Source organism: Lissotriton vulgaris, chromosome 6, assembly GCF_964263255.1.
Source record: "Lissotriton vulgaris chromosome 6, aLisVul1.2, whole genome shotgun sequence".
Classification (NCBI taxonomy): Eukaryota; Metazoa; Chordata; class Amphibia; order Caudata; family Salamandridae; genus Lissotriton; species Lissotriton vulgaris.
This window is the reverse complement of record NC_141694.1, coordinates 150625968-150651620: the sequence shown is the minus strand read 5'-3', so window position 1 is coordinate 150651620 and position 25653 is coordinate 150625968. Positions and strand designations below refer to the sequence as shown.

Here is a 25653-nt window from a genome sequence, read left to right as displayed (position 1 = left end):
AACACTCTTTTCGCTCTATGTTAATGGGGTGGTGGACCACTTGTTAAGGATTCCAGCAGATGCCCCTCGTCTGGCAGGTCGCTCCATTCCCACCCTGCTTTTTGTGGACGATACTTTGCTCCTGTCAAAATCGCCAATGGGCCTACAACAGCTTCTCTCAGGCTTTGACGAATTTTGTAAACAAAGAGGACTCTGTATAAATACAGACAAAACAAAGTACCTTATTTTGAACCCTCCGCAAAAACTGGGCCCTCCGCCAACATTGGGCTCTGTGGCATTGGACAGGACTAAAACCTTCGATTACCTGGGCATCAGGTTGGTGGATTCTATGAAATGGGACCAGCATCTGCTCAAGATGTTGTTAAACCTAAAAAGAATAACCGGGACCCTGCTAAAAGAGCAGAGAGCAGCCTCAACTAAACCCATAGCTGCAGTATTGGACATCTACGCGGCCAGAGGAGTAAGTGCTGCCTTGTATGGGGCGGAATTATGGGGAATGTCGAACTTGAAAGACCTTACTCGAGCTGAGAATTCCTTCTTGAGAAGCCTGATGTCCCTTGGCCCTTCTGTCCCCATCTTGCCTCTGCAATTGGACATGGGCTGTCGGGCTATAGAAGACCTAGCGAAGTTACGCCCTTTGCTTCTATGGGCACGCATCTGGAGAGTTCCTGAACTCTCAAGTTATGCGGATGGTCTACGGGAGATACTAAGATCGACAGGGTGGGCGAAAATAAAGTGGCTAACGGACATTAAAGCCTTACTTACCAATCTGGGGCTGGAAGAAGCATGGCACCAACAGTCAGCCCCCCCCAAATCCACAATAAAACAACTTTATTGGAATGGGTAACAAACAGAAGGAATTCCTCCACCTCGATATGCAAGTCAACTAGAAATTTCATGGAGTCCAAAGATACCCCCTTTAGAGAACTGTATCTGGACACTATCTCAGCCCCTTGGGAAAGGTCCCTGTACTTTAAATTCAGAACTGGTCTTCTCCCTGTAATGGAACTTACTTGTCACTGGAAAATCCCATACCAGACTGCTCCGTGGTGTCCCTTCTGCCCACAGCGCAGAGAATCTGTCCCCCACTTTTTATTTGAGTGTCCTGCATATATAGTTCCACGGTCAAAATGGCTCAAGCCCATGTGTCGTACTCTGGGCACTAGGCATTGCAACGTGGCTTTAAGGATTCTCTATTCGGACACTCGTACCTTTTACGCATGTGCCACCTCGAAGTACCTTGGGTGGGCATGGCGAATCCGGTCAAAAAGACTTAGGCAAATTGTTTAATTACATTTTTTACCATGGTCTGTTTTAAACTAAATGCTTATTTTAAAACCTATAGATTCATTTTCTGATAGCAGAAAATTATGGTTTATTTTTAAATGCACTGAAAAGTATTTTTTATTGTATGTACGCTTTTTAAGATATTGTTATATGTCGAAATAAAGCCTTTTTGACTTTGACTTTTGACTTTGACTCTATCTCCTCAACTGAGTCGGGAAACGATTAAGCTCAACAAGGGGGGAGGTTACTTGTTCGAGAAAATATCTTAATCAAACCTCTAATTCTGCTGCCTTCATGGTACCGCACATACCTAGACATTTCATAATTCAGATCTTTTTAATTGTTCCTACCCAAGTTAGACATTCTCTCCCAGTCCTATGTTGTGGAAAATAAGTTAGCTAACAGATTAGTTCTTCCTATTTGCCTAAAGCCTTGTCCAGAAGCAGTATGTGCAGTGGATGGGTCAGAATTGATCTCTGGATTAATCACAAAACAAACAAGTCCCCTTGTCATGGTCTGTCAAAATGGGCACACAGAGATGATTAGCTTTGATCTGATAGATACCCCTAATTTTGGCTTGATTGTCGGGGTACCCTGGTTAACAACTCATAACCCAAAAATGTATTGGGTGAACAGAACAGTTACTTTGGATTCCTCATTCTGTAGAACCAATTGCTATCAAGAAGCAGGTACAGAACAGAGCTCAGTAATACACTGTGCTAGTGTTATACAAGACGAACCAAGTCTCCCTCCTGAATATTCGGACTTTAAAGACGTTTTTGATCCAGTGAAGGCTAGTGTGTTACCCCCACATCGGTCATATGACTGTCGTATAGATCTCATCCCAGGGGCCCCTTTACCTATTAACTGAGTATATGCTTTGACTGACGAAGAGACCAAATATTTGAGAACCTAACTAGATGACCTTCTACAATCTGGGTTCATCCGACATTCCACATCTCCGGTGTCATCTCCACTTGGTTTTATCCCGAAGCCGGATAAATCTCTGCGCGCGTGTATCGACTATAGAGGACTAAATAAAACTACAAAAAAAAAAATATATCCTCTTCCTCTAATACCTGTGTTGTTGCATCAATTAAGACATTCTACTGTATACACTAAACTAGATCTGCGGGGAGCTTACCACCTGGTCCGAATAAAAGAGGGAGATGAGTGGAAGACCGCTTTCAAGACAAAGTTTGGTCTATTTGAGTACACAGTAATGCCCTTTGGGTGGTGTAATACCCCTGCGGCCTTTCAATTCTTTATAACTATAAAAAGTTTAATACTAGAAGGACCCTTTCCCCTCCTGAGGCGGAAGCCGGGAGGTCTCTTTCTTTAACCTTTGTTTTGTAAACCCTAGGAAGTGTATTTTAACTTTGTAAAATTGTATTTGATTGCAAAATCATTTTTAAGTCTGCATTCCCTAGCGTGTTGCCCAGCGCTTGACTAAAAAGCGCTATAGAATCGAGACTCCTTAGCGCTCCTAAGCGCTCTGTGCCCCTCCCTTACCAGGACCGCCCTCGGCTGAGTATCGACGCCGAGGGATGGGAATAGAACTTGGCGGCCATATTAGGTGTGGGCCAGGCCAATCGCGCGCTCTAACTGCGCTATAAAACGGAAGCAAGAACAAACCTCCAGTGATTAATACTAGAAGGACCCTTTCCCCTCCTGAGGCGGAAGCCGGGAGGTCTCTTTCTTTAACCTTTGTTTTGTAAACCCTAGGAAGTGTATTTTAACTTTGTAAAATTGTATTTGATTGCAAAATCATTTTTAAGTCTGCATTCCCTAGCGTGTTGCCCAGCGCTTGACTAAAAAGCGCTATAGAATCGAGACTCCTTAGCGCTCCTAAGCGCTCTGTGCCCCTCCCTTACCAGGACCGCCCTCGGCTGAGTATCGACGCCGAGGGCTGGGAATAGAACTTGGTGGCCATATTAGGTGTGGGCCAGGCCAATTGCGCGCTCTAACAGCGCTATATAAACGAACGGTCATGACTCCGCGCAGCGGACGCGTACAGCGGAAGCGCCGGGCCTGCGCCGGAATCGTGCCAGAGTCATGCCCGTTTGCGCCCGTTCGCGCACAGTCGGGCTTAGGGCCCAAGACTCTTGATATCTATACCCCATGCCCTATAACATACTCCCGCTCGCATTTACTTACGCTCAATAGGACACTCCCACCTCCTTGCAGCCATTCGATTGACCTTGGTCTCAGTCCCCTCTCCTGTAATAACTGCCCGTTCAGTACCACTGAGGCCATTATTAAAACCACGCCAGCACAAAACAATAAGACAGTAGACACCGCTCTAAAGATGGCACTAGTTAATTGCCGTTGCTTACCAAAGCACTCCACAGAAATAGCTTTATTGATTGAAGATCTAAACGTGGACGTTTTGTTTCTAACAGAAACGTGGCTTGGCCCGTCCTCCGGTCCCGACATTACCCAGGCCCTACCTGCTGGATACTTGATCCAACATAGAGATCGAGAAATTAAAGTTGGCGGAGGGATCGCCATTTTATATAGGGAACATCTAACCTGTCGCCTGACTAACACGACTATCCTAGACTGTGAGAGCACACTATTCTCTATCTCCTATTCTCCAGAACTTTCAATCTCCGGTCTCTTAATCTATCGTCCCCCCGGCCAGGTTGGCCAATTTACTGAAGGACTAATCGAAACTATTCTGGACTCAGCCACTATGGTATCTAATTTTATAGTGTTAGGAGACTTGAATCTCCATTTTAACAACCCTTTGGACACTATCGCTATGGAATTAATCAAAGACCTAGCCGCGTGCCAACTCAACTTGATTGTTCAACACCCTACTCACTCTAAAGGCAATCTTTTAGACCCAATATTCTCCAATGTCGCGAACTTGTCTACATCCGCACCTTATTCTATCCCTTGGTCAGACCACATGGTCGTACCATTCGTATGGAAAATTAACAGACCTTGTACCAATCAACCCCTTTATAAAACTCTAGGCAGGCGATGGACAAAGTTAGAGCCCAGTGATTGGATAGACTCGCTGAAGCAGAACGAACCTATAAACAATCAAAATATCGACAAGGCCAACACAGATTTTAATCAATGGATAGAACAATCATTAGACAGTGTGCTTCCTAAAACACGCATCTCTAAGAAAAAAGGTCCGAACAAACAGCCCTGGTTCAATTCAGAGCTGAGACTCCTTAAACAGGAGTGCAAACGAGAAGAAAGACAATGGCGAAAACTCTTTGATGAGGAGAAAAAAATTAAATACAAACTCACAATCAAGAAATACAAGATGGCACTTAACGCAGCCAAATCCACTTTCTATTCCGAAAAAGTTGAGAACTCTACCAACGCTCCGAGAGAAATGTTTAGAATAGTAAAAACGCTGATTAAGGCCCCTGATCCCCCTACATCTGAACTTTCACCGGAAGAATCTGGTGCTCGTTGCAACGAACTAGCAAACTTCTTTGCCACGAAGATTGAAAAAATTCTACTTTCCCTTCCCCCACCCCCAGTAGTAGAGCTCAATCCTCCATTGAGGGATGATATCAATTCTACCTCACCTCATCTTGCATTTTTTCACCCTCTCAGTGATGACCTTTTCCCCTCCCTTTTCAACTCCATAAAGAGTGGCTCCCCTCTTGACCCCGCCCCTATGTCTATCCTGAAATTGGCCCTCCCCCATGTTAGTAGAAACATCATTGATCTTGTCAACACCTCCTTGGACTCCGGGATAGTACCTCAAGATTGGAAATTAGCCATGGTAAAGGCCCTGTTAAAAAAACCAAATCTCAACCCTGATGACTTCTCTAATTACCGCCCCATTTCCCTCCTCCCTGGTATCAGCAAGCTTGCTGAAAAGTGGGTCAATAAACAACTGGCATCCTATTTGGAGTCTCAAAACCTGCTACACCCCACACAAACAGGTTTCCGAAAAGGACAGGGAACTGAAACAGCTTTGTTGAGGGTGGTTGAGGTATCCAGGAGGATTCTGGATGCAGGTGGCAGCGCGGCCATTATCCTCCTGGACCTCAGCGCCGCCTTTGACACGGTTAATCACGTGTCCTTCTTGCCCGTCTAGAAAGAATTGGAGTCACAGGTAAAGGTCTTGAATGGCTTGAATCTTTTCTTAGCAATAGATTCTTCAAGGTCTTCTCAGATACCAACTGCTCCCTCCCAATACCATTACAGTGTGGGGTACCACAGGGCTCCTCCCTTAGCCCCACACTGTTTAATGTGTACATAGCCCCCTTGGCAGAGGTATTAACCCCCTTCGGAATCCAACTGGTGAGCTACGCTGATGACACCCAGCTAGTAGACTCCCTCACCCAGACAGACTCCCCTCAGAACAATCTTTGTAGCTGCCTGGGTGAAGTCGCAGAATGGATGGATGCCTCCCATCTAAAACTGAATGGAGGAAAAACCGAGCTGATGTTGCTCGGAAGAAAGGCCACCTTTAACACCCACTCTATGTGGCCCTCCTGCATGGGACCTGGACCTACCCCCAAAACGGAGATAAAAAGCCTAGTGTTTTGGCTCGACACGGAGCTTTCTTTTAAAACTCAGGCAAAAAAGACAGTGGCTACGTGCTTCGGACTAATAAAAACCATCCGTAAAATTCTCCCCCAGCTACCTGAAACTGCGAAGAAAACCATAGTCCAGTCCCTCATCTTATCGAGGCTGGACTATGGGAATGCTCTCTACTTAGGAGCCCCCACCTCAGTCATCCGTCAACTGCAGATAGCTCAAAATTCCGCAGCAAGGCTACTCACCGGAACCAGCCGCCGTACCGCCGTACCACCGCAGCCCCCGCATTAAGGGCCTTACATTGGCTCCCAATAAAAGAGCAAATCCATTTTAAAACTCTCTGTCTGGTCCATAAAACTCTCTATGGGAACGGCCCCCCCATTCTGAAGGATATGATCAGACCATACATTCCATCCAGGCACCTTCGCTCTAAACAACAAAATCTCCTTATAACTCCCAGGACCACCAAAGCCCGATCTGGGGACCGCCTTTTTTCCCGAAATGCAGCAAAGCTGTGGAATGCCCTACCGCTATCACTTCGCTTAGAACCCAGCCTGCTGGTGTTCCGAAAACAGCTAAAAACAGCATTGTTTCCTAGGCCATAAACTAGCCTTTTCCATCTTTCAGTTTCTGCATCACCCTTCTATTTAACATCAAGCGCTGGGATGCTTCCGAGTAGCCATGCGCTATATAGGAGCCTTTCAATTTCAATTTCAATAAATGAGGTCCTACACGAATTCCTGGACGTTTATGTCATAGTATACATAGACGACATCCTCATTTACTCTAAGAACCCGGAAGAACATACCCAACATGTTCATGCAGTATTATCAAAGTTAAAAGAAAATCATCTCTTTGCTAAATTTGAAAAATGTACTTTTAATGTCAGCAAAGTGGACTTTTTAGGATACTGCATGTCACCTCAAGGAATAATTATGGATGAAAAGAAAATTAATGCTATTACTCATTGTCCAGAACCATCATCTGTGAAGGATGTTCAGAAATTTCTGGGTTTCGCCAATTTTTGTAGGAGGTTTATTTCTCATTTTGCAGGCATTGCGGCCCCAATAACCACCTTGTTGCGGAAAGGGCAACGATTTCTTTGGTCTGATGAGGCGGCTCACGCCTTTCAACTCCTGAAACAAAAGTTCACTTCAGCCCCAATTCTGAAACATCCTGATCCTGACTTGCCATTTTTTGTCGAAGCGGTTGCTTCACAAGTGGCTTTAGGAGGAGGTCTCTCTCAACGAGATGCAGTAGATGGCCAATTACATCCTATAGCCTTCTATTCCATAAAGTTATTACAAGCTGAACAAAATTACACTGTGGCTGAAAGGGAACTATTAGCTATCAAAGTAGCCTTTTCTGAATGGAGGCACCTTTTAATGGGAGCCAAGTACCCTGTTACCATCTTTTCTGGCCATAATAACCTACAGTTCTTTGGATCACTAAAAGCATTAACTCCACGTCAGATGCGCTGATTAAATTGTTTTAGTACATTTCACTTCGTTATAACCTATAGACCAGGTGCACAACAAATTCAATCTGATGTGTTATCTAGATTCGGACATACCTCAGACATGAAACAAGGCAAAATAGGAGAACCCATTATTCCTCCCCAAAAACTTTTGGCACCAGTACAACAGAAGGATTTCATCACGGATCTATATAATGCACACATTCAAATGGTACCTCAAGATTGGTTAACCCCTTGTGTGCTTGTGACGGAACCGCTCCATCACAAGCCACGGGTGAGCTGTGCTTGTGACGGAACGGTTCAGGCGCGGCGCGTTCCATTGAGCAGGCGCGTTCGTGACGGAACCGTTCGTCACAAGCACAGCTCACCCGCGTGCCGTGACGGAGCGGTTCCGTCACAAGCACGTGACCGCCGCGCGGCCACCCTACCCCCTTAGCGCTGCGGCGGAATAGCCGCCGCAGCGAAGGGGTTAAAGGATTCCCATAACTCAATACAACAAGGTTTATTGTATCACAACAACATGCTGTTAGTGCCCACCACAAAATTTCAAACACAGGTGATAATTTGGCATCACGTCTCACCGTTGGCAGGTCATCCTGGCTGGGTAAAAACCCTGGAAAATGTGCGAAAACACTTTTGGTGGGACAATACGAGTAAGGACATTAAGCAATTTGTCACTACCTGTCCAGTTTGTGCAAGACATAAATCTTCTAATAAGGCCCTTGACTGTTTGCTAATACCAATGCTATCACCCAAACAACTTTGGCACACTGCGAGTGTAGACTTTATTGTAGGTTTACCACCAGCAAAATCCTTCACAACAGTATTAGTGATAGTGGATTTTTTGTCTAAAATGGCACATTTTGTACCATTACGGAAATTGCCAACTGCGGCAGATTTTGCCGATATTTTTATACGACAAATTGTGCGTTTACATGGTTTGCCAAGTAAAGTGGTGTCAGACCGAGGTAGCCAGTACAACTCTAGATTTTGGAAAAAATTATGCGAAAAACTGAAAATAGATGTGGCATTATCCACTCCTTTCCATCCAGAAACAGATGGACAAACTGAACGACTGAACCAAACCTTACTTCAAACGCTATGGGATTAGGGAATTGTGTTAGAACTCTAGCGGACAAGTGGGGGAGATGGGGATTAGCAACAATTAATATCGAGGGAAATAGGTTTACTGTTTGTTCTATGTACGGGCCAAATTTAGATGATAGTGAGGTAATGAATGTGGTTAACTTATAGCTTGCCACCTGGTGTCAACCTATAATCTTTTGTGGTGATCTAAACGTGCATATTGATGCGGATATCAATATTAGGACAATATTAGGACAACGTGGAGCTATAATGGACGTAAGACCAAGACCTCTAAAGCCCTCAGAGAACTTGTATTAGGGAACAGTTTGATTGATGTGTTGAATAGGTTGCGACCTCTGGCGTCTGGTTTTACTTTTTTTTCGGCCCCACACCAAAAAAGTGTTCGTTTAGATTATTTTTTTGTTTCTCCGGATCTTCTAGAGAAAGCAAATATTTACAAAGCCACAATTAGTTTCAGACCATAACCCTGTCATTTTAGAAATACAATTACTCGGTCAACACAAAAGCTTTAGCAGACAGTGGTCATTTCAAAGAAATTTGTTGTTGGACGAGGATTATCTGCAACATATGTACAAAATCATTATTGAGTTCTTTGCATGTAATAATGAGAAGGCTTCAGTCCAAATAGTCTGGGACGCCTTTAAGTCAATAATAAGGGGAGAAACTATCAGCTACTCCAATTTCCAGCAGAAAAATAAACTAAATAAATGTAAACCAGAATTAGATAAAGTGATGAAGGCAAAATTAAAAATTGCTTTTAATATTAAAATAGGTCAGGGTATCGAAGACGCTCAATGCGCACTAACCATCCAGCGTGCTGTTGCGTATTCTTATTTAGCTGATCAGGTAGCACTTAAATACAATCAATATAAGACCGAATGCTACTAGTTAAACGAACAAACGGGCAGAACGTTAGCACAAAGACTCAGACAGAAGGCCGCTTCTAACGATATTATAAAGATCACAGATCAAAATGGAGTAATTCAGGAATCCAAAGCTGGGATATTAAAGACGTTTCGTGACTTCTATTGCTCATTATATAACAAGTTAAAGGACGGTACAGGCACGGCATGCAATACTTCGGCATATTTAACTAACCTGGATAAGCTTCCACTTTCGGAAAGTGATAAGGCTTTATAAGCTGCTCCCATCGCTTGGGAAGAGATTGAGTTAGCTATTTTGGGTCTTGCTTCAGGTAAAGCGATGGGAACAGATAATATACCATTGGAATTTTATCGCACTTTTCGTAATGTTTTGAAACCAGAATTACTCAAGTTGTACCAACAGGCTTTTCAGGGTCATCCACCTGACTCTTGGTCCTTGGCCACTATAATTGTGTTTAGGGAAAAAGGAAAAGATGGTACCGAATTAGGATCATATAGGCCAATTTCTCTTATAACAGCGGATAGTAAGATCTTTTCTAAGATTCTTGCCAATAGGCTAGATGATTTTATGCCCATTTGGGTTTCCAAGTTTCAACATGGTTTTATTAAAAAAAGATATACAACTGACCATGTCAGACGAATTATTACTCTACTAGATTGGGCGCAGGCCACGGGATCCCGGAGTAACCCTATTGGATGCATAAAAAGCCTTTGATAGGGTCGACTGGGGATTCCTGTGGTCTGTTTTGACATGGAAAGGATTTCCTATAGAATATTTAAACGCTATAAAGGCGTTATATTCTAACCCTAAAGCTGTTATCCGGGTCTCTTCTGAGACTTCTGATCCCCTAATGATAACAAGGGGGACAAGGCAAGGGTGTCCTTGTTCCCCCTTGTTATTCGCGCTGTATATTGATCCTTATCTGAATGGATTAACAAAGGAAGTCGCCATTCCTCCTGTTAAAATTAATCAAGCAGAATATAAGGTCTTCGCATATGCCGACGACGCGGCGATGGTCACCTCTAATATCCAATTGGCGCTACCCAAAATGATAGAACTAGCCCAAGAGTTTGGTGAATCGTCAGGATATAAATTGAACATCTCGAAAACTCAGGGGATTCACTCCACCAAGGGCAGACCGGATGGCATGATGATCTCGCCTGAAGCTTCGTATCTTGTTGTAACAAAATCTGCCAAAGTGGAGGATATCGTACGGCTTAATACAGCCCCCTTGCTAGACTCTGTCAATCGGACCCTGGAGAGACTGAATAATTTACATTTATCCCTGTATGGTCGCACTAACGTACTGAAAATGATGATATTCCCTAATTTTTTTTACTTGTTTCGCACTATACCTCTATTGTTTCCTTCTGTTTTTTTTAGCAAACTAGACAGAATTGTCTCCAGATTTCTCTGGGGCTACCGGAGAGCTAGAAGATCTCTTAAATGGTGTACCTTACCTAGGATTAGGGGTGGCTGGGGGGGTGCAAAATTTTCGACTATACTATTGGGCAGTCTCTTTAAGATATATGGGAATTTTAATTTTTCAAGACTATGTAATGGATGATTCAGTTAGACCATCAATCTACGAAATGGTTCTGGGGATTGAAGCACGACAATATTTGTTGAGATTAATAGAACCCAGTTACTATAAAAAAACAAAATTTAAAATAATGATTACAGTGTTTCAAATCTGGAAACAGTTCAAAAAGAGATTTAACTGTTGCTTAGACCTAAATTACTATACACCTCTCTTGAATAATCCGGTCTTACCTGAAATTTTTAGAGGCCTTATTATTCAGAGATGGCACTATCGTGAGTTGTGTCTACTAGGAGATCTATATTCGACGGGGCAATTTGCTCCATATTCTTATTTACAGCAAAAGTATAATTTAACAAAAACAGATTTTTTTAAATAGCTCCAAATTATTTGGAGTCAAAAAATGTATTAAACACTAATATGATGGGAAAAATAGATGTATTAGAAAGTTGCAGGAAAAGAAGTAAAATTGGTGTAATTTACCAGATGATGATAAATAGAACCCAGGATAATTTGAATGTATATACAGAGAAATGGCAAATAAATTTTGGAATTGGGAATGTTGATTTATCTAGGTCACTTGAATTGGCTATTAGGGTACTATTTAACGGATCGCTAAAAGCCAACATTTTATGTCTGTTTTTGATTTATACTACACCCCAGCTAAGCTGGATAAATGGAAAGCTAAAAGTGGAGATTATTGCAGCCGGTGTAACCGTTTTGCCGCGGATTCTAATCATATGACTTTTAGTTGTCCCAAATTAATTCAATTTATTACTGATGTACATTGTTTTTTAAATAAAATTTGGGGATATCAACTCAACTATCCGCGGTATTAGTAATATTGGGAATGCAATCGGATCAAATTGGTAGAAAAACAATGGAAGAAGAAGGCCTTCTGTTTATATGTATGTCTGTATTTCGATACTGTATAACTTCACGCTGGCTAGATGTAGATCCACCAACCTTTCATCATTGGCAGTCTAAATTTTTAAATATCTATTAACTTGAAAAAGCGATTTATAAACTAAAAGGACAGAGAAGAAAGATCTTTTGTCAAAAACTCTGGGCTCCTATTTTTGATTGGATTTAATTACTTAGCTTGGAAATTTAAAGTTATAGATCTTACTGCATGTACTCTTTGCATTTTCTTTCATAAACTTTTTTTTTCTTCTCTACTTTGCTCTACCTTTGAACTGATGTTATGCCGGAATCGTTTTTCGTTCTTCTATAATCTTTTTTTTATCTCTATGTATTTATTATGTACAGTACCTTGTATAACTATCTGCTGTCATAAAATCAATAAATAAATAAATAAATTCAAAAAAAGCTACGTTGTTTATTGGCTGATTATTCTAGTAAATGGTTGGAAGCTCTCCCTGTAGCGGAATTTGTTTATAATAATACTGAGCATGCAGCTCTACTTTGCTCACCATTCTATTTCATGCGGGGTGTCATCCGAGAGCTATACCCATTTTATTAGAAGATTCCCTATTGCCTACAGTAACAGATAGACTAACGAGATTAGGTGACATACAAGACAAGGCTAGGAAAGATTTATTAAAGTACAAAGAAAGCATGAAAAGACAAGCAGACAAACACAGATTTGAGGACCCAATGTATAAAATCGGTGACAAAGTATGGCTCTCCACAAAGAACCTAAATATAGAGGGATCCCGAAAGCTGCAACCACGTTTCATTGGACCCTTTAGTATAACTGCCATAGTAAACCCGGTAACAGTCAAATTGGACTTCCCAAAATAACCAGTACATGCTATATTCCATGTGTCCTTGCTTAAGCCGTACAACCCAAATACCAGACCCGAACCACCATCTCCACCCATACCAATTAAGGGAAATCTACACTATGAAGTGAAAAGCATAAAAGATGCAAAAAGAATTCATGGACGTCTGTTTTATTTAGTAGAATGGAAAGGATGTGACGAAACTGAGAATTCATGGGAACCAGCGTCCTATGTACATGCCCCACGGTTGATTAGACAGTTTTAGCTAAAAAACCAGGGAAACCCCGTCTAGTAGGAGGGCCTTTGAGGGGGGCGACTGTTAGGGTTTGTGCACAGCAAAGAGCATGTCCCCTCTCATTGCACTAGTGGTCTCTGTAACAGCTCTCTTTAAACATACTACTGAAAGCCTTTCTTGTTATCTCAGCCCCTCCCCAAGACTTCTGTGTATGTTGCTCAATGTATTCACAAGTTTGGACATTGCTGTCTTGTTTGCACATTGGACCTTGCTTTTACCAAGGCTTATTTAGAACACTCCTCCCTAGGCCATGTGTTACTTCAACTCATTAGCATAATAACTAAAGCTCTGCACACCTGCTTGTGAGAACCACACCCAGTTCTTCGAACCACACAGCTCTTCGAACCACACCCAACCCTGTCTATAAAAGGCTGCCCCTGAGCCTCACCCAGTGCTTGTGCAAGTCTACCTCCCACTTACCTGAGAACAGATCCTTCGGCGCTGGCACTCCTGCTCTCTCCAGACCTTCATTGACTTCAACTGGCGCAGCTTCTGGCTCTTCCTTCTTCTGGTTTCCAGCTACTTCTTGCCTCAGCCCCTCTTCTGTCCACTGCAATCGACCTGCAAAAGAGAAAGAGGTCAAGAATAGACTGATCAGTATCCCTTTTCAGCAACAAGTAAGTGCAAAACCTTTTATTACCTGAAAGAACTTTATCAGCAATTTCTGGATTCATGTAAAGACAATTTGGAACAAGATATCTCCCACAAACTTTGTGGTTTACACCCTTTGTTACAAGAATACTTTGTTGAACTTTGGGAAATAAACATTGTTTTACATGGAACTTTTTAAAGAATCGAACAGAGGAAACCATGGACAGCAAGGCAAACAGTAAATCAAGGACTTGCACAAATTACCTGCTGTATTTTGATGTAAAGGTACAGTATTTGTTTTATAAAAAAGTCTGGAAATATGTGAAAAGTGAGTTTGCCATTAAGAATTTAGGCTTTGGGGGGAGGAGCCAAGCCAGCGACCGACATGGCCGCATAGACGCTCGGCTCCGTGAGCCCTCTCACCCAGCGCATAAATCCTGGCAATTATCCTGAGCCGTTACGGCATATTTAAGTAGTCGAAGGAAAACTGTCTCTTACCGTTTGCTCCTGAGGCTTCTACGTGCGGCAGTCTCGGAGAAATGTCCCCGACTGATTTGCGGCCTTCGGGGAGCTGGGACCGGGATGTCGAGTAAGGAGAGCAGCCGGCCGCGACTGCGACAACAGCGGCCATTGGTGGAGGTGAAGAGTTGGCCGGAGGGCGCCGGAGAATTGATGGGCCGACGGCGACAGCGACGACCCAGTCCACCTAGCGGAGTGCCTCGTGGGGATGCGTGGCAAGGCAGGGCCGAGGGGAGTGCATGCTATTTGGCCCCCTTTCCAGTTTTGTGTCCGGGCATAATCAAGGACTACCCCCGGAATCGGCGGGCGGCTCCCGGGGAGCGGCAGGGATTTTGTTTAGCCCTTTGGTGACTCTCCTCTGGGAAGCCTGCCTAAACTTTCTGGGTCCACGCTGTGAATCCTGTTGAGCCCTGGTTTAGGGCCTGGTCCCTGGGGTGAGGTGAAGAAGGTACGAGGCCGGATCAGCTAAGATGGGGGCCGGCACCCTCCTACGCAGATCATCTCCGGATCGAAAAGCTGCCGTGTGGGTGAGCTCAGGGGACTGGCGGCACGAGAAGGAGCCTATGTCCAGAGATGTCATGGCTGCTCTAACGATCCTGCATGATGCCCTGATCTGTAATGCCCGGGATCTGGGAAGAAGGATGGCCGCCATTGTTGTCTCGCCGTTCCACAAGGGCACAGTTCGATCTCAAGGGAGTGCTGACATGCCCGCCTCTATATCCGTGAAGAGTGCTCCAGCTACGCCTGGGTTCATGGAGACGCTGGGGGTCCTGGCTCAAGTGATCGCCCTGGACAAATCTGTTCTACATGTGAATGTCTTGTCAGGGAACATGTCTAATTGGCGGCTGGGGAAACAATGTCGATATATTTCTTGGGCTGCCCCGGCGACGTCTCGGCGCATGCCGGATTGTGCGACTCTCTCCTTGGTTGGTTAGACTGTGTTCGGACTTGAGGATGCTCCCGGGGTCGACACCGACGCAGATGGATTTCCGCCATACATGTTCGGCTGGGGTCTGGTTGCTGAAGTCTCATGGAGCGATGGCACGGCCGGTCCGCCCAGATCACTTGGACCCTCCACGCCGCTCTGTATGCCGATTGATGAGGGGTCGTATGTTGGTACTATTGATAGACAAGGCCAGGGGTGATATCGCCCGGAATCCAGTGGACTCTTTTTTTGTTGGCAGACGGTGATTGGGGGACATTTGGTGGGATTATATTGCTGGCATGATCGGTGATTAATGTTTTCCATGAATATTCTGATCTTGATTTTAGGATGGGTACTGTGCGCAGGGGTGGGGGGGGGCGGGTGGCAAGATCGAGGGCCCTCCTCCACTTTTTTCTTCTCTTCTTTCCCTTCTTTTTCTATATTTCGGGTCTCCATTAGGGCGACAGGCACGCTGCTGGGGACGGGGGGTAGGCTGTGGCCTTCTGCAGGGGTGCAGGGTGGGGGGTTAGGGGGATGGGATTTGTTGATTTGTCCGGTATTTGTTTCTATGGCCCTTTAGTTTTTCTTCTTTTTAATGTTGTCGTTCTTCATGTTTCCTACAGTATGATTCGTTTTGAGGGGTGGGGTTCAGCTTTGCTACGGAACGGGTTCGTGTTTACGTTTATCCTGACTCGTGTACCTCACCCCCAATACTCCAATTGTATTTGTATTACTTGCTGAGCTTATGATTCATGCTTGTTATTGTGGGACCATGTACGACCGTATGGCATTTATTCTTCGTTTTTCTTTACTGTAAAATGAACCTTCATAATCCTGAATCTCGGCCACTGAGCTTGAATACAAGTCATATCCTGAACTTTTGTTAAACCCCAGTTTCGAACTGCTATAATTTCCATATTGCTTGCTGTACTTACGATTTGACTAGCGGCCGGCCGGGGTGGATGTAGGCCCATGCCTGTAATTGCTTGAAGTAATAATAAAGGTTCCCAAAAAAAAAAAGAATTTAGGCTTTAGTTATATTAAGGTGAAGGTTAGACGTTGGTAATTCTGATGATATTCGTTTGATATTACAGAGGTTTTACAGTAACAGAAAGCACACCCCAGAACAGTAACACATTCCAAACCTGGAAGCTTGAGACCAGGATCCAAGAGGTACTTTTAGAAGAGAATTTCTAATAAGATTAAGGTTTAGTCAGGAACACATTTAGGGATAGGTTGCACTTATCTGTTCTTTGTTTATGTTTCATTAGGCACCAGTCTCTACAGAAGTCAGAGAGGGCCGCAGATTTTAGCAGCTCTTCTACAGTGAAAACGGAAGAACGGTGTGGTCTTCCTTTTTTTTATTTATCCACTTTCCCCCCCTTTCCTTGAGCTTCTGGTTCTTAGTGCACTGTTTTAAAACTAGTGTGCTGGAACAAGCAGTTTCAGGGTGGGGTCGGACTTTCTTCAACCTCCATCAGAACTGAACAGAAACTCAGGTGAGCTGGGCTTTGACAGTACCACGGTCAAAACCATTTGGGTTTCATTATGTAGTTTACATGGACATTGCAGACCCTTAAGGCAGGTAAAGTGCCATGGCATTACATGAATAAGTCATCCTTGTTTGCCCCTTTCAATTTGACTGACAAGCAACGCGTACTATCCATGAAGGATGCTTCTTTTTCCATGTTACACATTGAGAGGTTAGAGCCTTTACTGTTTTCAGTGTCAGAAGCCAATGCTGCAACGTGGCTTATTCACGGTTTAATAACTCTGCCGTTTCCTTTGTTAGAGTTGGTGAAGAATGCACTGAAACACCGGATCATTCCTTAATGTGTCGACATATCCAATTACATGGCTCTTGCAATCAAAATGAGCCTAATTTAGCCTGTGTTGTGAAAGGTTTACCCGTGCCTGCAATCGTTCCCACATTCACATTGCTGGCAAATGGGAGTTATTTACTTTTAAACAATGAGGATTGTTGTGTGTTAATAAAAGGGATTGCTTATGTCGTTACAGCCAGTGAACGTGTGGTTTGTTGCAAAAATGTAATGTATCCACCCCCGCATGGGAAACTTGATGTTTCCATCTGGCCCAAGATTCCGACCTTGAAAGCAGAGTTCAATAAGATGAGTCGCAGAAGAGCTCTATTGTCCCAGAAAGAAGTTGCCCTCACATCTGCTCGTGAAACATTTGTCCTTCACGTGGCTATCACCCGCACAGAGGTGCATGCCTTATTAAATACTAATTTGCCCTTGCACTTCGGTGAGTTAATTCACACAATCTTCAATGCGTCCTCCACTTCGAGGCTGGCTCACTTTTTTAAGTTGTAAGGAGTGCCTTAGTGACTTCCTTCCAAAAGATTTTCGGAGTAATTCCAGCTTTCTTTCATTCAATTTTTTCCAGCCTGTTTGGTGGATTTCCCTTGCTACTGGCTATTGCTGCTGGCGTGCTATTGCTGTTTTGTTTATTTCAAAATGGATGCACGTCCTGTGTTATAAGACGAGCTGTCTCGGCTAGGGCTCCTTCACGCCCGGATGCTTGAGTACTATGGTGCGCTGCCTCTTGCTACACTAAGTGCAGCTTATGGATTATCGTTTCGATTTTCCTACTTTACATGCGTTCAGCCTGTTTTCCATTGCCTGAGTTGCGACTTCGAATGGGCCCTGGATTTAGGTCTCTGCAATACGGTGTCTCCCGATGTGGATTATAATCAACTTAGAGTCCCTTAGTTACTCATGAATTGCTTTGTTCTGATGGAGGGGTTATGGCCTTTGCAGCGATGCATGGTATACTGGGTCATTGGAATGTGTTCACAGCGGCGCAAGATTTCTTGGCTCGCAGCTTCCTCGAGATTCCACCGAGTTGTCCTCTGATGGTGCAAGAGGCTCCGGTAATCAAAGAGCATGTAATATATATCATAAGAACAAAAAGGTCTTATTAAACTACAAAGAATATTTCCCACCAGCAACCTTTGGCTACTGCTATGGAAACATGGTATCTTTCTTTGAGCTTCTCATTATCATTTCACCAATAAGATAGAGGTACTTCTTAGTTTCAAGAATAATCATTGATATTCTTTGTATCCTCTGGTTGAACCATTGATAGCACACTTGAACCAGTCACCTTCTTCTCCCAAGGGATTAACAGGCATTCACTTTGAAGGCAATGTCTCCCAACTGAACAAGTGTGATCAGTCACTATGATAAATTCTGAAAAATCAAAGTCTTTCTTCATGTTTATCTCGCATGCACTAACCTGAGATACCCTGAACCGAACAGGAGCGATGTTCATGCTTGTCCTACCACCCCTCTCACTGCGAAGCAGACCACATTTCTGCCAGCCAGTGTTACAATGAAGGGAATGGGGCGAAATAATAAAGTAATAAAGAAACAAGGTCTGATCCGTTGGCTCACTGAACACCCTAGTCTGTTTCAAGGTAGGCATCACCCTTGACATGTTACCAGGTGGGCGTGGAGGATATGGTGCACACTATAATATAAACAAACAGGATTACCCACAGATAGTCACATCTAGTGCAAGCACTACCCTGAGCATCCCATTATCTTTTCATGCAACCAGATCAGCAGGTAGCCTAGGATCTTGGCTCAGGAAGACAGCAGGCTGGTGCCTTCAGTTAAGTCACAGAATAATCGCCTGAAGGAATGGAGCCCTTCTCCAATTCGAAAGTGCTGTAAGACACCTTACACATGGGCCCCACAATAATGAACTGTCCAAACCTGAACCAGACAAACCTTTGGGCTACTTCTCCCTCCAACTATCTCTGGCGGCTATCCCTAAACATTGCAGCAAGCTGGGAATGAGATGCTAAGGGAAGTGTCATATGTGCTAGTAGTCCTAGTCCTTTGCCGAGAGCTGCTGTGGCAAGATTCTATTGTAAGGCGTTAAAGATGCTCCTTTGGGGGTGCCCGACTGGCGGGGCTACTTATTGTACAGTTTCAGACAAACCAATGTCCTCCACAGGTCCATGACAGAGGAGGGCTTGCTTATGTCCACTGCAGACTCGTGACACAGAATGATGCGCCAATGTCCTCTGCAAGCTTGTGACTCAGGATCCACTAGATTCCCTTATCATGAAGATCACAGGCTGCTCGGAAGATGCAACCGAGGACGCACAGATTCATGATTGCCTAGCAACATGGTGCGTTCAGGGAGTGTATTTATAGTCCTGCCCAATTAAGGCTGTGAGTGGGTGACTGGTTTTCTGGTTGTATAATCGCCAAGCTCATACCATTACGCAACAGTGTCAACACAGCAACTACATACCAAATATATGGGGTGAGAAAACACAAAATCAGATGCACACGTGGAAAGCACACATACACCACACAGATGCACATGGGTTCTAAATGTGGGTTAACGCAGAGCATTTCCGCCAAGATCGCACAGCGCCTCTCCAGGAATGCACATCACAATAAGCGTTATATATAGTGGTGTATGTCCCCATGACAGTTAGTCAGTTTATACACTTCTGAACCAGCTTGTCGTTTCATGAAAATTAACACATTTGCCCTGGCAGAACAGATTTGTTTATTTCTGTAAATAGAATTACCTGCATTGTGTCGTTTGCTCTGAACCCACTAGGTTTGTTACCATGTTCATTTATTATTATTTTTTTTTAAAGAAAATACACTAATTGAGACGTCAAACATCAACTTGCATCTCTTAATACTGCCCTTCCATGGCAGATACTGTCACTATTGTCCAGGCGCCAGCATCACAGAGGTGCCCACCAAATTCTCAAGAAGGAGAGCACCGGTTGCGAAGAGAGCCCACCAGAAGCTCTGCCTAATTTTTCAATGCTAAATGGAGGTTATCACACTGCACCTCCCAAACTCCAGTCAATAACTTGAAAAATATTTTCATGAATGAATATACACTTGAATTAATCTTATCCTTAGTTAGGATTACTTTGGGAAGACTTAATTTAATATCTTTAGCTCAGCTGCGATACAAACAGGATTGAAACATTTGCAAATCTGTCTTAAACACACCCAAAAGGAGCAGTCCAGCCAAAAAGCTCCATTTAACTCCCACAGTATGGGAACATAATCAATCACAGACGTTTCAGGTTTGTTGGGCCTTTAGTAAGATGACATTTTGGTGTGTGGCACAGCAAGCTTAGGACCAACATCTCAGTGTATAAGTGTCAGCATATTGTGCAGTGCCTAGCAATAGCTGGACTGTCCCTTCTTAAGAGGAGCCCAGATTGATTTTCATGTGTTTGGTCCTGGGCAATTGTGCTGCAGACAATCTCAAAATAATGGAATTGAATCTATCCAGATTTTTTACCAGAGTTTATCAAAGATTCCGACTTTCAGAGGATTTCAATCCATCACTTTTTTACTATATAAATTAAATTAAAGCAAAAGCGATGCTAGACTATCAAGATTATGAAAACCAAGACGAGCTTCATTAAGACAGACTTGCAATTAATTTAAAAGGCTTACAGGTGTGTACATACCCAATCCAGAGAAATATCGCTGGTCCAAAAGTGTGATACATACGGGTCGCGAGTTACGGAGCGCCTCCAAGGCTTGCCCTCGATGGAACCTGGCGGACAGGATGTCAATGGCTGGTTTGATGAAGGGCCTTGAGCACCAACTCATGCGACAGTTGTAGAAAGCTAGAAATCCTCCATCATCAAAATTCAACACCAACCTGAAATTGAGGAGCTAAATTTGCCATTAACTAAACTCATAACATTAATGCCCATATTGACCAAAAGTGTGCAACATACATTTATTTCATTTGCAAGCAATAAAATGAGTTTCTGAATATACTAGTGGTTTACAAGGATTACCCTTGAAATTGATAATATTCCACTGTATATCCAGTCCCAGGATCTGCTGGGCGTAAAAATTGTTACACGTGATAACAAGGACTTATATTTAATTAATGTCTATCATAGGCCAAGTGCATCCAACAAGGAATCGTTGACAATAGAACAACTTGACTCTTTCTTAGACACAATAGGGCCCATGTCACGGATAATTGTTTGAGGCAATTTTAATTGCAAGTTCGAACTGATAGTTGGTTTCGAAAATCTATTTGCAGAGCAAGATATGGCGAATAATATTCCGGCCATAGACAGTAGCAGGGGGGTAAAGTGTACTGTTGCAGAGGCACAAATTCTACAGTTTACTGTAGGACATGATTTGAGGGCATGTAATGGGCGTCTGCCGTCAGCTAGACCTACGGCATTTACATTTTGTAGAGGTAGTGCTCAGAGCCAGATAGATTTTATATTGGTTTCAATAAGTTTGTGGCATATTGCCATTGATTTTAAAATTGACCCCAGAATGGAGAGCGATCATTTTCCCTTACAATTGACATTAGAATCCCAGCTTTTTAAGGTTACTACAGCTGGGAATGGAGGGAATGATACAGCTACCTGTGATCTCCTAATAAACAATAATAGACGAGCCCTAAAATGGCCTTATATCCTAACTAAAGATGCAGTGATGATAAATATTTATAATACATTTGCTGACATTGTAACACCATTCCAAGATCTCCTAATAGGGGAACGTCGTGTACTGGATATGCATCATAATTTGGTGGATGCACTGACCCCGCTTTTAAGTAACATCTATAAAGAGAAAAATGGAGGATGGAACAACCAAGGTGAAGTAGGAAACCCCTGGTATAACAAAGATTGCAGATTAGCTAAGACCACCCTAATTCAGGCAATTACTAGAAATAAGGGAGAGAAGGCATAACTATAATGGCTAGTGGAAACAAAAAAAGTCAGGGCCGATGAGATTTGGACAGGCTTAATTATTGCAGCAAAGTCCAAAGACCAGGCTGCCTTCAGGAGCCTAATAGAGGGGAAATAAGACAGGAAGGACTGCCAAAGACCTTTTTCTAGACGAAAATACTTGGGTGGAACACTTTTCTCAGCTGTATTCGGATTATACTGGGGAACCGCCTACAGTAGAAAAGGAATTGGAAATTGAAGCAAAGGCTGTTGATCTGCACTTTAGTCTAGAAGAAACCATAAAAGCGATTCAGGCCATCAAACCAGGGAAAGCCACAGGGCATGACAAAATTCAGGAGATTTATTGAAGCATGATATTGAAGTCTTTTAAATGTAATTCAATAGTAGCAGGTACACCAATTCCTGATACATGGAAAGGGGCAGAGATTGTGACAATTTTAAAAAAAAGGTAATTGCTATGATCCGGCAAATTATCGCCCAATTAATTTAATTGACCTTTTACAGAAAGTTTTTGCAAGACACATTTTAAATAGACTTTTAGAATGGATGAATGAGGCATATATATTATCAAAGTATCAAGCAGGGTTTAGAATCAAAACAAGCACTACTGATCTAGTGTTCAGATTCACATGTATTTGTTGGAAATATATTACATTAAGGAAGGGCAGTTTATATATTGCCTTTGTAGATTTAAGGTTAGCCTTCGATCTAGTTCCTACTGTGGGACTCCTTAAAACATACCGGGGTGCCAGAAGAATTATTTGTGCAATTGATCAGGCTCCACGTAGGAAATTATGCAAGAGTAAGATGGGGCCGAGGGGGGAATTATCTAAGGCAATACCAGTGAGAAGGGATGTACGACATGGATGCGTGTTAGCTCCCACACTCTTCTCACTGTATGTAAATATCCCTAAATATCTAGAAAATTGCAAACATGATTCTCCGCATCTCGGGGGCGAAGTTATCTCAGCATTATTAATGGCTGACTATACAATTTTAATTTCTCAAACCCCTAAGGGATTGCAATGCCTAGTGGATTCTTTTAATAATTATTGCACTATGAAGGGACTTGAAATCAATTCAAGTAAGACTAAATACATGTCAATAAACCCACACAAATCTTTTAAGAAGAATTTAGTTTTAAACAACCAAAAACCTGGAATATGTGGAAAGCTTTAACTATTTAGGAATCACCTTGGATAGTAAATTGTCTTGGAAGGGGCAACTAGAAAAAGAACAGGATAATGTTGCCCCAAAATTCACTGCCAATAATGAAATAACATAGGGCTAGTTCTTCAAAGGCTGTTTCTCCTGCCTTGGAGGTTTTCAAGTTTAAAGCCGTGCTCTATGGGGCTGAGATTTGGGGGCCATACTGTAAAAAGAACTTTGAAAGGGAAGAAAATAATTTCTTTCGGAAATTATTAAAACTCCCAACCAGAAAGCCCTTAATCCCAGTACTTTTGGACCTTGACATTAAACGTATTGATCATCATGCAGTGTTAAGACCATTACTATTCTGGGTTAGGATTTGGTCGACTCCTGAGCTTTCCCATTATAGAGAAGGCCCTTGAGGAGATCATGAGGATAGACCGAAGTAAGGATATTCCCTGGCTAAAACATGTTTTATCATGAACAAAGAAGTTAGGCCTATCCCATTATTGGGAGGATCCATTACACCTGACGTCATCTTGTAAGCGACTTTTACAGTCTACTTTTTGGACCTACATGAATAACAATATCCTACATAGTTCATCTGTTGGGTCCTTAACGTTGAAATTGATAGCATTCAAAGATGTCGTTCATTTTGAACCTTTTTTGGATGAGGTAGGCCCCCCGCTAGTGAAATCCCTATTTCTGCAGATTAGATACGGGCTTTTACAAATAAATGTAAATACGTCTACATGGGGTGGAACCAAGGTGGACAGTAGATATGATTTGTGTCCCCTATGTACAAAAGAGGTCAAAGAAAATGATGTACGGTTCATATACTTTTTTTCTGCCCTGCATAAAAATTAGCCAGGGAACGATGGATTAGGTCTCGCAGTAGGAATTGGGTGTTAGAAGTTGTAGTGAGGCCGAACGCATATTGAAGACTGATACTTCACAACTTGTCGTCTTCTGTGTAAGTAGGTTTCTATTTAATGTACACCTGATTAGGAAGAAAGCTGGTTTAAAGTCAAAAGTTTACATTCCCATATTAAATATTAAGTAAAAGAGCTTTTGCACCTGCACTTTTCAAAATGGGATATGTTTATTTGGATTAATGTCTCGTCCCTCCCTGAGACTATTTTTTAAACCTTTTTGATGGTATAGATTTTTATATGATGTAGAATGCTTAGTTTTTAAACGTATCTTTTTAAATGTATTTATGACCATAGATAGGTTTTATGGCATATTTGAAACAGATCATAAAAATTGTATATCAATTATTGCCCTTTTCCTTTTTTGTACCTCAACTGTTGGATTAATTGGTATTGTAAAATAGAATTTTTAATGTATCTTTTATGGTTATAATGGACCGAAATAAAGATTAATGAAATTAATATACTAGTGTTGTAATTTATTTTTTCCCCTTCACTTTTATTTTTTTTGGTGCTGACAAATACCTTTGTGTCTCCATGAAGTCGGATCACACTACTGTTCTGAGGTCAGATGGTTGTTACAACGGCAGGAGACCTGTAGTGGTGGTGATGTGCGACCCTCAACTAGCCTGGCTACTCAGCAACAATTACAGATACCAGCTCTTCAAAAGGACAATGCAGAACTGCAGGTTATAGGCACTTCTTTGGGGTAAGGATGGCTTTTATTCTACCGAATGTACCACAATAGTAAACTCCTCAATCCCAAAATAAGCGAAAAAGAACTCTTGAAGAACTCTTGAAGCTAGTTACAATTTACATTAAAAAGTTGTCAGCACTGAAATACTGCACCAGGATTATCTTTTTATTTTATAATAATTTTTATAATAATTTTTATTGAAATTGTAGGTTTTTCACACATTATAAACAAAATCATAGAACTAACCACTTTTCCGGCTAGACTTGGCAAACATATAACAGACTGCATTGCCAACAATAAACATGCTCGGACACAATTGCAGTCAGTTCTGCGAGCATGCTTTCAAAACCCTTCCAAAGAATCAAAAAACATATGGTGTCAATACGCCTCGTTTTATCTCTGTAATGAGGGTTTGTAAGTGTGGCTCCTTAGGATCAAATAATCACCTCTGGTGCCATGGGGTCAGAGTTTTAAATAAAGGCGAACAACTTGCAAACTAACTATGGAAAACCTTAACCTGAGATAAAATAACCTTCAAATAGTTTTTATTGATTTTATAGAGACTTCTAGCTGCATATTCCTACCGTAGATTATTCCCTAGGTATCAGAATGTTTGAGCAGTACCCCTGTGTGCCTGTTGGAAGTCTTTCAGCTCCGCGTCAGCATGGTCTGTGCCGGAACGGATGTGTGGTGCCTATATAGGCACCAATCCAGCGGGCTAATGTCAGTTATTTTCTTTCCGCGCCTGTCAGCACAGATCTGTGAAGAGCTACCCCTAGTCAATTTATGAATGACCTTTTTCTTGATGTTTTGCCAACACTGAGAATTTCTGTTGTTGCTTGGGATGACCCCTAAGAACCAGCGGGTTTCACGTCATGTGGTACTTGTCACTAGGTTTGTCTTTAGTGCTTTGAGTGGGACTACTACTCCAAAACCTGCAAGGACTACCACACCATGTACCCTCAAGCTCCTTGCCGCCCAATGTCAGACAGCACCACAATTCTCATTATCCATGGGTATCGGTCACATGGAAGATCCCAGGATTGCTAGTGGGACTGCTCCAGACAGTCATCATCCCAATCCAAATCATCGGATAAGTCTCACTAAAAGAAGTCGAAGAGGCCTTCGACTTCACTACGCCTCGTCCATCAGCACTCTAAGCCTCACTCCTTTGTGGAGTTCATATCAGGGTCCGTGCCTCCCTGAAGTTCCTGGAGCTGGGCCAACCCCTGCCCTTTTGTAAG

At 42.7% G+C, this 25653-nt stretch overlaps 1 protein-coding gene across 1 annotated transcript in view; it reads right to left on the bottom strand.

Annotated features, from left to right (window-relative positions):
• Positions 1-25653, bottom strand: part of NEIL2 (nei like DNA glycosylase 2) — a 218072-nt gene that overhangs the window by 61483 nt on the left and 130936 nt on the right. The window contains exon 4 of the mRNA XM_086925145.1: positions 20375-20571. Coding sequence (XP_086781271.1) covers positions 20375-20571 — 197 coding nt within the window. The remainder of the gene's footprint in view (positions 1-20374; positions 20572-25653) is intronic.